This window comes from Rhincodon typus, chromosome 3, assembly GCF_021869965.1.
Source record: "Rhincodon typus isolate 14 chromosome 3, sRhiTyp1.1, whole genome shotgun sequence".
Classification (NCBI taxonomy): Eukaryota; Metazoa; Chordata; class Chondrichthyes; order Orectolobiformes; family Rhincodontidae; genus Rhincodon; species Rhincodon typus.
The window spans coordinates 93301612-93318759 of NC_063334.1; the positions used below are offsets into that span (position 1 = coordinate 93301612).

The following is a 17148-nucleotide window of genomic DNA, read 5'->3' on the forward strand; positions in this document are numbered from 1 at the left end:
TCTTAACCCAAAGGAAATGGCACCAGTGAGTGGCTGGCAGCCAAACTTACAAAAGTTAACATTTTACTTGAATATGCAGTGCTTTATAATATTAGGAAACCTGAGTGAACGATCAAAGCCCAAAAGTTTGAAGAGAATAGCGCAGAGGTACAATAATGGCTTTGAGAGCCGAGGATTGTGATTGAATAGGAGAGAGAGGAAATTAAGGAAAGTGAGCTGATTCATGGTTTTTCACAAGGAATTCTGTGGAGAAGGCTGTGTCTAGAACAGAAGTAGAAACTTAAGGAGTACTCATTTTAAAAAAAACTATCAGTAAACTAAAAAAGAAATAATTGTGATAGGGAAAGCCAAAGAGAGAGTTCAGAACATAAAAGCCTTTTGGAGACATCAGAAAGAAGGTATTTTTGCAAATGATAACCCAAAAAGGCTTGGCACACCCAGCAACCACATAAGGACAGAAACCACCAGTGATTTCTGTCACTGACCTCTCCACAGTTTGTGCAGTCCCTGAGAGGTGTATTACAGGTGCCAGCCATTTGATGGATTAGGGACAGCCCCCACTGTGGAAGCTAGAAATACTAGTTTATGTGCATTGGTTTGAAGAGGTATCAAGTCCGCTCAGTGGCATGTCCCCCCCCCAGCCTCAACAGTGGTAATGGATTGCCCCGGTCACGGTGTCAAATGTCACATGAATGTATAAAATCACATTAAATCCTCCTCTCAGTTTCAAGGCTGCTTATTCTGGTTGAAAAACCATGGAACAGAACATTTCATTAGATTTCTACTCTCCAGACAAACACCCACAAACACAATTTCACTTCAGTCCTACTCTTTTCAACATTGATCCTAAATTGAACACCTTTTGTTTGTGGTGTTTGTGTCACCTGATGAGACCATGTATACCTTTGCCAATATAACTGGAAATCCAGATGGAAAGTGGGTATAACAGCTCCCAATCTAGGTAACCCCTACCCTCCGACCTCGTACATTAATAACCTTGTAGGGAGCAGACAATCTGGCACAGAAAAGCATCCAGAAACTATATCCCATAGTAAGGGCCTATCATACCATGGCACAAACCTCTGCCAAAGCTACAGCTAAGAGTTTTCCCTCCATAAAGAATAATGGATCAGACAAACCAAGGCAGGTCACATACCATAATTTGTTAATATATTACAGTGGCAATTTTCCAAAATTGAGAGAATATCAAGTGCACCATCCATCCAGACAAGTACATTGAAAAATTAGGCACGCTCTATAACAAAATTTAAATGATTAGAAACTTGAATACAGGCTTGACCTGAAATTGTCAGGTGAAATCTTAAAAAAATAAAAGATAGCAACAGGAATGGGCCATTTGGCCCTTAAAGCTTGCATGGGTAAGGCTTCTGTGCTGCTGGGAAATTACTCTTCATAACCCATGAGTAAATACAGTTTACTCAGAGGAGCTAAAACTTTGGAAGTTAAACAGAAAGCACTTTGTTTTCTGATAGGGAATCAGAATATGTGTACAGATATATCTGTCTTGCACCACAGCTGGCTGAGTTAGTTCTGTTCATAAATTGTTCTATTGGTAGTTTTTTTTTCTGCTTGTTATCTGTTTTATGTAATCCATAACATTTATCTTTCTTTGGGTTTAGACAGCTGATGGATTGTAAATAAATAATCACATCCACCGTTGAAGAAAAGTCTATATTAGACAACCCTTTTCCCTGATGAAGTATACATTGTGACTGATAGTGTGATGCTTGATGATTGTGGTGGCAGGTTTTCATTTTCAATGTCTGAATATTGCCTGAGCAGAGGACAAAAAGGAAAATCTGGCAGGCTGGATCACACAGACACAAAGGGAGAAAGGAATAAATTTAAGAGAAAGCAGGAACTGCAGATCCTGGAGAATCTGAGACAACAAAGTGTAGAGCTTGATGAACACAGCAGGCCAAGCAGCATCAGAGGAGCAGGAAGGGTCTAGGCCCGAAACGTCAGCCTTCCTGCTCTTCTGATGCTGCTTGGCCTGCTGTGTTCATCCAGCTCTACACCTTGTTATCTCTTTAAGGAATAAATTTAACCTTTAATAAGTAACCCAACAAGGTTGGTGTTAGCCATCATTATGCTGTTACCTCTCAGTGGTGATACCAATTTAATTCTTCACAAATTGCAGCTTATGTTCCAGTGCATGCAACAACGCTTAGCAGTCAATTCTTTTTCCTTCCAACTCAACAGCTCATTTAATATTTTGGTCTGTCGTAATGAATGCAGTTTATTCTTCCCACTTTCTACAGTGACCAGTCCTTACCTAACACCAGTGTCGGCCAGTTGGCTATCCGCGCTTTTAATCCTTGGTAAAATATCTCGTGAAGGAACATGATTGTTTCACTGAAAGAAAATGTTTCAGAAACATGGAATTATTAATCTGATTAGCTTGATCAGAGGAACAGAAAACTATAAGCAATAAGCCTCCTGTGCAGTCTAGTGGCAACACTCTCATCCAGGTCAGAGAATTGTGGTTTCAGGCTCCTCAACCACATCAGAGATCTGAGCAAATAATTCATCATGGAACTCCAGTGGTACATGGTCCATCCTGGCATTCCAGCGGCATATGGTCCATCCTGGCACTCCAGTGGCACAAGGTCCATCCTGGCACTCCAGCGGCACATGGTCCATCCTGGCACTCCAGCGCAATATGGAAGGAATACTGTTGGATGTGCCATCTTCAACATGTCATGTTAAACTGAGGCCATATCTGCTCTCTCCAGTGGGCATGAAAGATAACACAGCACATTTCAAAGCAAAGCAGTTCTGATCAACATTTCTTTATCAAACAATATGTATAAACAGCAATCTGTTACAGGCTCAATTACCTCATTGCTGTTTTCGGGTCTTTTTTCTCTATACATTGGTTGCTACATTTCACCACATTATAATAATTCTGAGACTTTGAAATACTCTGCGGGCCACAAAGTATTTTGGAAAATTATGTTTTGTTGCAAACAGAACATTGGAAGGATCACATACAATCCAAATGACAGTTCTTGCTTTATGTAATTAAACAAGACTGGAGGAGCTTACTAGTGAATTATTTCCTCTTGAGAAAATAAGTGCCTTAGTAGCAGCATTATAATCAAATATATACATACAACAACTGAATCCGTGTTGCCAGCTATCAACATATGTCTAAATTTTCAGCAGAAACCATTGGACACCAAAGTGCAGATAGAATCCTGGCTGATATTTTTTCTCCTCCCTTTGATAAGTCATCAGGAACCAGGAATTGATCTTGCAACCTTCCTAGTCTACAAGGCTCCATCCCATACTGAATGGTGTAGGTACCAACACAGTCCTTGGCCCATTGTGTTTATGCAGGCCAAGAAAGAAAACAGGAGTTACACTCATTCCAATTCCATCTTCCATCATCTGGTCCACTGCATTATAGGTTAGCAGGTGCAGGCATGGGGGGCCTTAAAGATAGAGGGGCCATGGAGGAGACATGAGGGTGAGGGAGAAGGTTTAGGGGCTGTAATGATGAGTTTGGGTGCTGGGTTGCTGCCACCAGGAACCAAAGTAAGCTACAAATCAGTTCATTTCCACACCCACACTGCGTTGTGGCTCACGAACTGAACATTGTACATTACCCTGCACGGTATAAAGGAAAATCTGAGTACTGCCATACATGCATCAGTTATGTGTTTGCAAAACCACAAAAAAGACCAAATCACTATTTCACAGGCACCAGACAAAAATCTGGGCCACTGAGTATGAAGAACAATTGGATAATGGATTGAATTGCAGGTTCAATGTGATGGACTCAATGTGGCTGCATAACAATCAGAACTAGGAACTTAATAATCTCCCAGGACCAGAAAACTTACACCCCACGTTTTAAATGAAGTACATGAGAACATCGTCAATGCATTAAATATAATTTTACAAAGTTTTTGCAATTCAGGAACCATTCCTTTAGATTGAAATACAGCAGATGCGACTCCTCTATTTAAGAATTATGAGAAAGGAAAACAAATTAAAGACAGTCTGCAACTAAGGGTAGAGTAACTGAACACCTTAAAAATATTCAACTGACAAGAGAGTGTCACCATGAATTCATAAGGTATGGGTCAAATGTGACAAACATAATTGACTTATTTTGAAAATGTGACTAACGTAGTGAAAAGTTTCTGGAGACATTCGATACATTCCCCCATTGTTAACTAAACATGAATTTAAGGAAGATGACTGACCTGGTTAGGAATTAGGCCGAGTGACAGGAAATAAATAGTCGGAATAATAGACAAGTTCTTTAATGAGCAAGAAGTTACTAATGGTGTCCAATAAGCATCTTCTATAACTATTGAAAAAGTCTGCTTCTAGCCTTTCTCTCCCAGTCTTTGTTTTTTTTTATTTCATATTGTCCCATAATTTCCACTGTTCTAATGAAAAAATGATTCTTTAAGTCTTCTTTAGTTATATTTATATTCCTCATGCCAGGCACTATCCTAATGAATCTCTTGTTGTACCCTCTTGAAAGCCTTAATATACTTTGTAGAGTATGGATCCCAATGCCTATACTCAAGCTTATTAAGGCGTAATTAAGACTCGTCGTTCATTCTTGACTTTTAGATATTATTCACTTCAATGGTAGCTTGTTAGCCTCTAAATCAAAGATTTTGTGCTGAAGACCCACTCCAGAAGTTTTGGCTCCTAATGTTTAAGCAAGGCATTATCTTATTAACAGACCAGCAGAGCAGCCTATGGGAAAATGGAGCTTTTACTGTTGATTGATACTGCTTCCTTGATATGTACCCTGCAAAGCTACAAACACATCATATTTTTAGTCACTAAAAATATTAACTGTGGAAACTACTAAATCTTGTAATTGACATTTTTACTAATAACATGTCTTTCAACATCATTCCTAACCAGTCATGAAGCTTTGGGCATGGATTTATTTTTATAAGTCTGCAGATAAATATTCAACGGCTGTTGATTTTTTTATAAATACATGTCAATACTTAAGCAAATATTTATTGCAAATATTTATTCAACAGTATTAAATATATCTATGATGACATGGTAATTTGCTAAATACCTGTTGAGAAAAATGCTGCTGACATCATCATGACTGATTGGGGGCTTCTTTGAGCTGGCAGCCATCCGTAGGGGTCTTAGAAAGCAGTTCACCAAGATATACAACTGCTGGACATACTCTGATTCTGCTTCCACCATGTTAAAGACAATTTGGTTCCTTTTCCTCATACTCTCTGCATGTGGAGAGCAAATGTAGTCCTGTACAATTGTCTTCCATTTTCGTCTGCACAGCCAGCCCCTCATGAAACTCTGAACCTATCGGTATCAATGAGAAGGAAATGAAACAAAGTCAGCTGAAGAAGTGTTAGCGAACACACACCTACACAGAATAATCCTGCAGCAAAGACCAGCATGATTGTTTTATTTCGCAGACTGGCTAAATATATTTTGCAGCATCCTTGACTGGTGCCCCGCAAGCTACAAATGTAACACCATCATATTTTTGTCGCTGAAAACATTAACTGTGGAAATTACTTGATCTCGTAATTGACACTGATAACTTTTCTTTCAACATATTCCTAACCAGTCAGGATATTTTGGGCACAGATTTTCTAAAAGTTTGCAGATTCAAAATAAAATATACTTGTTATATTTTCATCCCTAATTTATTGATATATTTCAGTGAGAAAACGTGAGCATTAAGCAGACCACTGCTAACAAATAAAACTTTTGAGTTTTTAAACGGTTTATTCTTCAATCTGTGGATCATAACAGATCAAAATCCTTTAAAAGCAATCACTAGAAATTTCTTCTGTTATTCTCCTAAATCCAAAAATAAATGTTAGCACAGAGGAATTCAAAGATTTTTTTTAATTCATTCAGTTTTGGGTTTCGCTGGCTGGCCAGCATTTATTGCCCATCCCTAATTGCCCTTCAGAAGATATTCAGCTGCCTTCTTGACTTGCTGCAGTCCATTTTGTACATGGACACCCACAATGCTGATGGGAAGGAGTTACAGCATTTTGACCCAGGGACAGCGAGTGAACAGTAATATATATCCAAGTGAGGATGGTGTGTGGATTGGAGAAGAACTTGCAGGTCGTGGCGTTCCCACGTGTTTGCTGCCCTTGTCTTTCTAGATGCCAAAGGTCACGGGTTTAGAAGGTACTGTTAAAGGGGCCTTGATGAATTTCTCTCACGCATCATCAAGATGGAATACATTGCTGCTACTGGGTGTCAGTGATGGATGTTTGTGGATGTTTGTTGATGTGATGCCAATCAATCGGGCTGCTTTGTCCTGCATGGTGTCAGGCTGGAGATGCACCCATCCAGGCAAGTGAGGAGTATTCCATCACACTCTGATTTGTGCCTTGTAGATGATAGGCAGGCTCTGAGGAGTCAGGAGATGAGTTCACTGCTGTAAGATTCCTCGTCTCTCACTTCCTCTTGGAGCCATTGTATTCATTGGCTAGTCAATATCAGTTTCTGGTCAATAGTAACATCCAAGATGTTAATAGAGGGGAATTTGATGATGGTAAAGCCATGGAATGTCATAGAATAATGGTCAGATTCTATTTTGTTGGTAATCTGCTAAGTATTTGCTTGTTCATGTTTGACCTGATGCCATGACACTTCATAGGGTCTGGAATCAATGTTGAGGAATCACAAGCCAACTCCCTCCTGACTGTATACCTCTGTGCAGTCCAGCTTTGCTGGGTCTGTCTTGCTAGTGGGACCAAACATACCTAAGAATGGTGATGCTGTTCTCAACAGATTGTCTGTAAGATATGATTCTGTGAGTATGACTATGTCAAGCTGTTGCTTTATTAGTCTGTGAGACTGCTGTCCCAATTTTGCTACCAATGTTAACAAGGAGCATTGTGCAGGGCCAACAGGGCTGAGTTTGCCATTTTCCATTCCAGAGTCTAGATCAATGCCAGGTGGTCTATCTGGTGTCACTCCTTTGAGACTAATGTAAACGAAACAAAGCATACAATCTCAAGCAGCCACAACAAAAACAAAAAGCATTTTTATCAAGATGGAGGCTAATGTTTTTCTCCAGTTCTGAGCTCATCAACTGATGCTTGGCTACCATGTTTTTCAGGTAATACAGATTTGGTTTCTTCCTTTGAAGATAGCAGAAGGTTCAGAGATACCATTGGGTAACTGCATTTCAAAAGGTCCCCAATTTCAGGTGCTTTGCTCACAGACAAATTATCAACTTAAAGTAACTAACAATGAGTATCCAAAATGCAACTTTTCAAACCCAACATGTGTATATACTCCAAGCAGTCCAAATATTCTGGCTAGGGATTTTCACGTGCACTGTACTAGCAGAGTGTATTTCTTGAAGTGGTTTAGCATTCCTGTCATAATAATACCACCAACATTGCTTCACGCATCCAAATGTCAACCTCAGTGAATTATTTAAACTGTAGGAGTGTTCGTAATAAGAAAGCATTGTCTTGTATCTATAACTCGTAAAATCCTTGTGGGGTCTTCTGTTTACACCTTCAGCAGGTTCGTTGCGTTGCTCCAGTTTACAAAGGTTAAAAGCTTTGTCTGACCGGAGACTTTGCATTTTGAGAAGAGTTGTTTGACAGTCTTGACATTATTCTCTGCTGTGTCATTGGACTGCAAGTATTAAAGTGTTAGCATTACATGTCTAAACCTTCAGCTCTTTTCAAAGGTAGAATACTCTGTACATCCTTCATTATTACTCGGATGTCTGATGTTCCAAATCTTGTGAACACCTTCTGGCGTTCTTTCAGAGCACTGTCTGCAGTAACAGAAATGTGACCAGCTAGGTTGATCAAGTTATTGTAATAATCACACACAATAGGTACGATACAGCTACGTAACTCACAAAAGCCAGTCTCGTCCTTCAAGCAAGGCCTGGTCACAAGCAACTTTGTGCTGAAGTAATGGCTCCTTACCTTGGAGGGCTCTGATTAGTCAAACAGGTATTGCACTTTGCAGTGTATTGTTGAAAGTCAGTTGACAAACTGGACTAATAAAGGCTGTCTTGGATGCCATGGATTCATCCATTTTGCCAATGTGTATTAAGTGAGTTACTGACATTAGTTTTGTATATAACATAGCCCACACTGTGTGTTGCTGTCCTTTGAATCTCAAATGCCCTTGGACAGTTAGTTTGTCTTGAAAAACAAAACAGGGTGTAAACATTCAGGTACCTCTGACTTGGTTTAATGACAGCCTTGCTCAATAGTAATACACAGTTGTTTCTGAATTTGCTCATTCATTTCAGCTGGTTACTGTTGCTGGCAGCATGAACCTCCAACTGATGAGATCAGAAGCAAAATCACAAGTATTAATATCTGGAAGGTAAACGTACTCAGTGCATCTGCTGAAATCACCTCTTTTTGCTTAGAATGTACTTTCCGGCAACATTTTTGGAATATTAACAGCATTTTTTGAGGTCTCTTCAGCTCAATTTTAACACTTGGGATCTATTGATTCTAATGGATTGTGATCTTCACTATATTCCGACCATTGATTAAAGTTTCAAATTTAGCTTAAACACAGTCATTAGAAAGTCTGTCTCTGCTGCTGTTAATGCCCTTGAGCCATTCATAACGGATTGTTCATTCTGTAGCAGGAATGCTTCAGAAACAGATTGAGATGTATTGTATTGCAGAGTGAATATTTCATGAGATTTACAGGACCTAACAACTGGCTTGATGGTGACTGCTTTTTTGAGTTATCACAGTGTCAATTTTCATGATTCTCCACAAAACCATTTGTATCTTTCCCCATTAAATCCTTGAATGGTTTTGTTTTGTCTGACAGATGCAGGAGGAAATTACTCAGATATTAATGGAAACATAGGGCACAATCTTCTCTTCCTTGGCAAGGCTAGTGGCAAGGGAGGTGATTAAGTAGGTTAAGTGAAAAAGTCTGATTCTTGATGACACGACCACGTGCATGATTTTCCCTCAAGACTTAAATAGCAGATTCATATCTTGACTTTGTGTGGTGACCAACTTACCTGGCAGCTACAATTGACCGAATGCATGTACCAGCCACTGTAAAACTGCTCCTTCTGCACAATACACCCTGCACACTCCATGGCCACCATTCTCCTCAACCCTTTATCCAAGCAACTTGGCACAGGCAAGCCACCAACCTCAATACAACAACATATTTTCTCTCAAACTAACCCAGAAATCATTTTAGCCTTCAGTACTCAACTGTGGAGCTGAAGGACACCTCCAACTTGTATGCTTCTGCTACTTTGAATGCAGCGACAGCCATGAATCTCAAGCATCTTCACAGAATGCTTTTATGCTGAAATGGACACAGGTATCTTATGGACCTTAGCTTAGCAGCATAAGAGTAGGCCATTCAGTCCATTGAGCCTGCCCCCCGCAATATAATTAGATCATGGCTGGCCATCTGCGTCAATGCCACTTGCCTGCATTACTTCCATATCCCTTGATGTCATTAGCCTGCAGAAACCTATTGACCTCAATTTGGAACATGCTCAATGATGAAGTTTGCGCAGACCTCTGGGTAGAAAATTCTAAAGATTCATCACCTTCTGAGAGAAGAAATTCTTCCTCACCTTAAGTCCTGAATGACCTATCCATTTTCCTGAGGTGATATCCCATGGTTCTCAGGTCATGAGCAAGGGAAACCATTCTACAAAGGTCTGCCTGTCACACTTTGTCAGAATTTTATAATTTTCAATGACATCACGCCTCATTTTTCTGGAAACTAGACTAGAAACATTGACTCTGCTTTCCTCCCTATAGTTGCTGCCAGACCTGCTGAGTTTCTCCAGCACTTTTTTTTGGTCCCAGTTTCATCAATCTCTCCTCAACAGAGGATTCTGCCATCCCAGAGATTAATCTGGTGAATCTCCACCACACTCCTTCTACGGCATGTATGTCCTTCCATAGATAAGTGGACCAAAATTTGACACAATTTTCCAGGTACAGCCTCCACCAAGGCTCTGTACAGCTGCAGTGTGAGATCTTTACCTCTGTATTCCAATATATGCCAACATACTGCCTGCCTTTTTAATTGTTTGCTGAACCTGTATGCTAACTTTTAGTGACTCATGGGCAAGGACATCCAGAGGTCCCTTTGGACACCTGCACTTCCCAACCTCTCACCATTTAAGAAGTACACTGCTTTTCTGTTTATTCTAGCTAAATGAGTAACTTCAATTCCATCTACCATGTTCTGGTCCATTCATTTAGCATGTGCAAATCACCTTTAAGCTTCCTTATATCCTCCTCACAACTTAGGTTCCCATTTAGATTGGTGCCATCAGAAAATGTGAAAATATTACAATTGATCGCCATGTTGAAATGATTTATGTAGATTGCAGCAGTTGTGGGCCCTAGCTCCAAGCCTTGTGGTACCCCACTAGTAACAGCCTGCCATCCTGAGAATGATCCTGTCATTCCTACACTCTGCTTTCTGTCTGGTCAGCAATTCTCATCCATACAAGTATATTTACCCCGCCAATCCCATGGGCTGTAATTTTAATTGCTAACCTCTTGTGTATAACCTTATCAAAAGCCTTCTCAAAATTCAAATACGCCACATCCAATGGTCCTCCTTTGTCTATGCCACAAGTAACATCCCCAAAAATCTCCTACAAGTTTGTTGGACAAACATGATTTTACTTTCACTTATACATTTCTACTCAGCCCAATCGTGCCATTTTTTTCTAAATGCTCAGCTATCACAAAATCTGTAATAGATTCAGATATTTCTCCTACATTTGATATCAAATTAATAGGTTTGTAGTTCTCAACTCCCCCTCTTCCTGCCTTCTTAAATACAATGGTTACATTTGCAACTTTCCATCGGCAGGAACCTTTCTGCAATCTATAGAATTAAAAAAGGTAATTGATATTACCTTTTTCTTTGCAGAAACAAATATGCTCCAAACACGCATTAGCTCCTCCTTGAGCGCTCCACTATTTTGTCACTAATTTAGCTTCAAGGAGTTCTTTCCTACCCATTTTTGCCACATCACATTCAGTCAATTAGGATGATTTTGCGTCAGCTATAAATTCAAACCTAACTATTTCTTGTGACTTTTAAAAAGTATGACCAATAAAAGTGAAATGTTGCAATACCATTAGATCCACCAGATGGAGTGTCAGTCAATCTAGTGCCATACTTTTCGACATCACCTATGGGCTGGATCATTTAATAAGGGTGGGCTCCCCACCTCCCAGTGGTAATGTTAGAGACAAACTTACCTCCATTTGGCTGGCCACTTTATTTTTTTTTGGCAAGTGCCCTTCCATTAGCATGAGGCAAGGGGAATTGTGTGCAACCCAGGAAGGAGCTCTGCCTCATACAGCTTCTGACTAAAAAGGATGTCAGCGGTTGCGTACCACACCAAGACTGGTGGCCCCTGCCAGGACTGTAGGAGGCACACAAGGAAGGGGGCCATGGGCATTTTCTGAAACCAGGTAATCCCAGCATCTGACCAGAGCTGAGGTAGCAAGCTCCGATGAGGAGGGTGGTGGAGTGTTTGAAGGTTGATGCTAGAAGGTAAAACAATGGATTTGGAGGTGCATCCAATTGGTACAAGGGATAACCTGAAAGCAATAGTAGAAAGTCCACTGGTACCTTGTCTTCCAATCCTTCCATCCTGGGAAGAACTGTCACAAACTGAGACCAGAATGCTCAATTTATGTTTTCAATTTATGGTGCCATGAAAAAAACCAGAAGACATCTGTGGAAAGGCAGTTATCCTAATTTCCAGATACGTCTGCCTAATCTTTTCTAGGGCTACTTTTTGGTTGAGACAAACATTCTGTACAGCTGAGGTACTTTGAGTTGCATTAACTAACCCTTCCTGTACAGGGTTATATTTGTGGAAGAGGACCAGTTAGTAAGGCTTCCAGAAATATGCATGGACCATTTAACATATTTTCCATTCTAGATATGTTTAAGTCACCTCTACAAATGAATATTCAAGCAAAGAAAACTTCCAGTAATTTGATGTGACAGCATGAAGAATACTTCATAGTTATGATATTAAATATCCTCTAAATAGTGATTAATTCAAAAATAATAACCTCTGCAGTCAATTATTCATATCATCAGATTCATAGCATCATTTGAAGTGACAGAGAAACTTGAAAATGCCATTTTGTTTCAATTTTTAACAAAATTTCTCCACATTCGTTTCATTATTATATTACCTTTTTAATTTTTTTAATGTCTGGGTCTTCATCCTCGGCATTTCCTTGGTAAGGTCGCATCCGTTCTTTTGTTTTGTTCACAGCAACAATCTTAGTAAAAGAATAATAATCATAATATCAGTTGATAAATGAGTCTGTTAAGTCAGTTCCCAGGTTGTACAGTTCTGAGGATGGGTCACCAGACCCGAAGCATTAACTCTGATTTTTTTTCTTCACAGATGCTGCGGGATCTGCTGAGCTTTTCCAGCAACTTCTGTTTTTGTTCCATTTATTAAAGCTGTAGCTCTTTCCCAGTAGAACATTGTGGCAGGACAATATCTTAGATGCAAAGTTATTTGCTCCCTTGCAGCAAACTTCACAGGATATTTTCTGCTCTTTCTACCGTTAAAGTCTTCACCAAAGGTCCATGCAGTTGAACTGTTATGGATTTAAATAGCTTTTCACACTAAACCTGCTACAGAAGGATCTGCTATGAGTCAATTTCAAAGCATCATTTCAATGAGTGATTAAGCATTACATCTGAAGGAAAGAATGCAGGGCTATGGGGTAAGGGCAGCGGAATGTGATAACCTGAATGCTCTTTCAAAGCCAACACGGACATGTTGGGCCAAATGACTTCCTTCTGTAGCTGTAATCATTCTATGATTCTACGAATTCATATTTAGCTGCATTCGATTAATATTTCCTACCTAATTCAGCCTGCTGTTTGTGAAATATCAGTCAATTTCAACTAATGTTCGCAGTCACTGAGGGGTATAAAGATATACATAATCCTACCAAACCGCTGGGTTATCTAATCAGTGAGCGAGATAATTAGTTTAACCTGACAATCACCACACCTCAAGCAAAGGAAGAAGTTGAGAAGGAGAGTCTTTCATGGTATCCTTAGCCACTGTGGGAATTGAAACCACACTGCTGACATCACTCTGCATTGCAAAATCAAATATCCAGCCAACTAAGTAAACCAAATCTCTAAAGAACCATAAACACAAAATGTAGAAAGAGAGAACATCCTCAAGGTTCTCAAGAGAGAACATGGGAGTTGCAAGGTGCTGGAAATCATTTCCAATTTCATGACAGAAGCAGAATCCATATGAACATTCAATATGGGATGGCATTCAAGATAGGTAAGGGAAAAGTGAACGAAAGGATCTTGGAGAGTTTTGGTAAATGCAGTTAGAAATGCTTGCTTGTAGAGGGGTATATCCGGCACAGACACGTTGGACTGAATGGTTTGTTCCCGTGTTATAATTGTTACATGTCTATGTATAACTGCTCTAATTAGGAATGTACAAACAGCAGTGGGGCATTTATTCCTTTGAGCCTTTTGTGCCATTCAATGGGATCATAGTTGATTTGCAACTTAATTCCATATACTCACTTTTAAACCTTACTCCTTAATAGCTTTTGTTAACAAAAATCTATGAATTTCAGACTGAAACTGAACAACTGATTGAGCATCAATTGTAATTTCTGGAAGAGAGCTCCAAATCTGAATGACTTTTGTTTTCTAAAAGTTGTTCAAAACTTCACTTCTGAAGGATCTCGACTGAAGTTTTAGTCAATGCCGCTCCTAGACTTGGTTCCAGCAGAAATAGATTCTAGCTACCTTACTTGTTCCACTTGGCATAGAGTCATAACGCACAGAAACAGACCCTTCAGCCCCACTTGTCCATGCTGGCCAGATTTCCCAAACTAAACTAGTCCCATTTGCATGCGTTGGCCCATATCCCTTTAACTTTGCTATTCATGTACCTTCCAAATGTCTTTTAAATATTGTAACTGAACCTGCATCTACCATTTCCTCTCGTGGTTCACTGCACATACGCTCCACACTCTGTGTGAAGATGTTACCCCTCAGGTCCCTTTTAAATCTTTCCCCTCTCACCTTAAACTCATGCCCTCTCGTTTTTGAGCTCCCCTACCCTAGGGAAAAGATCTTTGCTATAAACCTCAGTAAGGTCACCCCTCAACCTCCTACACTCCAGTGAAAAATGTCCAAGCGTATCGAGCCTCTCTATAACTCAAACCCTCCAGTCCCAGTAATATCTTTGTAAATCTTTTCTGCACCCTCTCTAATTTAATACTATCCTTCCTATAGCACGGCAACCAGAACTGTACACAGTATTCTAAAATGGCCACACTCACATCCTCTTAAAGTTCCTAAGTTCCTAATTATCTCGTAACATTTCTATGGAATATGATACTAGTCTGTTTAATCTCTCCTCATATTTTAACCCTTAGAATCCAGGTATAATTCTGGTAAATTGACACTGCACTCTTTCCTAATAAGGGCAATAAATTCTATCAACATTCTATGTGGTGCTGCTCACAGTACTCTAGGTTTGGTCTAATTAAGGCTTTGTATAGCTGAAGCAGGACTTCTACCCCCTTGTATTGTACTTCTCTAGACATGAAAGCCAATTTTCTATTCTCCATTATGAGATTTTCTATACAACTGATGACATTTAATGATCCTGGTATATGTTTGGGCCTCCACTATTTTTAGTTTTCTGCCATTTAAAAGTATTCCATTTCATCCTCTGTAGATTTCATTTGCCTACATTCATTTGAAATCCATTTTGCATGTTTTTTAAAATTTAATTGATCTGTGTTTCTTTGTGATGTTATGCTACCTGAGATGAATAGAAATTTATTTTCTCAAGGGTTTGTCAATCTTTGGAATTCTCTTGCTGCCAGTGCTGTAGATGCTCCATTGTTGAACATATTTAACAATGGGATTGAAAGATTTTTGGTCTGTCGGGAAATCGAGCAGGTGGGAAAGTGGAGTTGAGGCAGAGATCAGATATGAAGGTACTGAATAGCAGAGTAGACTCAATGTCCTGTATGCTGTACTCTTTGTCATTGTTCTTATGTATTCTTGTTCCAGGGAAAGATGGCCAATTGGATACAAAATTGGCTTGATGGTAGAAGACAGAGGGTGCTAGCAGAGGGTTGTTATTCTTTAAATGTGTAATTGTACCCGCCTCTACCACTTCCTCTGGCAGCTCATTCCATACATACATCACCCTCTATGTGGAAAGGTTGCCTCTTACGTCCCTTTGTGATGTTATGGTGCCATCTGCACAGTTCACAATGCTGTCTACCTTTTCAATATCAGCAAATGTGGCTATATGGTGTTCTACTACATCATCTAAATTGTGAATAAATACAAGCAGAAGTTGAGGGCCCAACTCAAATTTCTGTGGGACACCTATGTCTTGTTCATTATCTCTACAATCTGTCTCCTATCTTTCAATGAATCTCCTTCCCAGTCAATAATTTTGTCTAATCCTTGAATTTCAAGTTTTGCTAACAGAAACGTCTGAGGGACTTGATGAAATACATTCCGCAGTATTTACAGATAACATCCAATGCCATTTCCAACATGCACACCAGGAACAAGAGTAAGCCACTTATCCCTTCGAGCTGCTCTGCCATTCAACAAAATCAAGGTGGATCTGATTTTGACCTCAGCTCTACATTCCTGCATATCCCTGACAATCTTTCATCCCCTTAATAATCAAGAATCCATGTACCCCGGCATTGAAATATTTAAAGATTCTGCATCCATTGTCTTTTGAGGAAGGGAATTCCAATCACAACCCCCTTCAATAAAAATTTGTTTCCTTATCCCGGTCTTAAACGAACAACCTCTTGTTTTTAAATTATGACTCCCCCATTCCAGATTCTCCAACAACGGAAAACATCCTTTTCACATTCATCTGGTCAAGTTCCTTCAAGATCTTATATGTTTCAATTAAGTCACCTCAGACTCTTCTAAACTCCAGAGGAGACAGGCCTAACCTGCCTCACCTTCCCTCAAATGGCAATCTATTCACTCCAGGTTTTCCTCCATTCATTCCTTCAGTCATTCCTTCAAAATAAAAACAATCAGGTTTGTTAAGAACAAAATATATTTTACAAATAAAAATTGACTTCAGTTAAAAATGTTCAAGTTCAGTAATATTATCCTGAATTATAGACTTTAGGAATTAGTATTATTTGACTGAATGGACCATTTTACAAGTTATTAAGTTTTATTCTTTCTGCAAATTTCGTGACTACTTCTGACGCCAACAAACAGTACAGATGCCACTACTGCTCATTTTGTAATCGTGTATATATAGACTCTTCTCAAGTGAACACTTCAATCTAATCAAGTCTATTTCCTTTGACTTCCCAGAATAGTATAGAACGATTTCAAGTGAAGTTCCCAAGGATAAAACCTAAATTAAACTGCAAAATTTGTATTGTTTTATCTTGATAACTAAATTCTGCACTGCACTGTTGACCTAAGTTGGCACTGTATATCCAGATTGCTATCAGGAGACTAAAAAAAGTTTTAATTCTGATGAGTCACTGTTTTAATTCACTCTAAAATTCATTCAGAGTCAATATTCTAACATATCAGCTGCCACTTTTTTATTGCAAGCCTTTTTATTGGGACTAACATTTACAATGGGATACCATTATCAACATTCTGCCCTTGTTATTTGTCCCTTAAGCTGATAATTTCATCCATTGATCAACTTAACAGAACAAATACAACGACATTTGACATAGATACATTATGTTGAATTATTTAATAAAGGAAACATTGTTTCAAATGAATTTGAAAAGTTCCTATTAATTATATTATAACCAAATCCTGAATGTTGAAAAATATTTAATGTCGGTAAACTGAGTGTGCATGCAAAGATAGTTTTGCAATTTTTGACAAGCACTGTTCAGTTTTGTTCACAGGAGAAAAGCAAGCTGGAGGAACAACACCCCAACTTCCGTCTGGGTACCTGCCAGCCCTCAGGACTCAACATTGAGTTTAATAATTTCGGAATGTGAACATCCTCCTCCATGTTCATGATCCATCCTATACCCCACATCCTGCTCTGTATGGGCTGCTCTCAGCACAAGCAACCCATTTTCAAAA

The 17148-nt window shown here is 39.3% G+C and overlaps 1 protein-coding gene across 1 annotated transcript in view; it reads right to left on the minus strand.

Annotated features, from left to right (window-relative positions):
• Positions 1 to 17148, minus strand: part of rasgrf2b (Ras protein-specific guanine nucleotide-releasing factor 2b) — a 218505-nt gene that overhangs the window by 128554 nt on the left and 72803 nt on the right. Inside the window, exons 4-6 of the mRNA XM_048595101.1 lie at positions 12219 to 12308; positions 5084 to 5337; positions 2297 to 2376 (exon numbers count right to left, since the gene is read on the minus strand). Coding sequence (XP_048451058.1) covers positions 2297 to 2376; positions 5084 to 5337; positions 12219 to 12308 — 424 coding nt within the window. The remainder of the gene's footprint in view (positions 1 to 2296; positions 2377 to 5083; positions 5338 to 12218; positions 12309 to 17148) is intronic.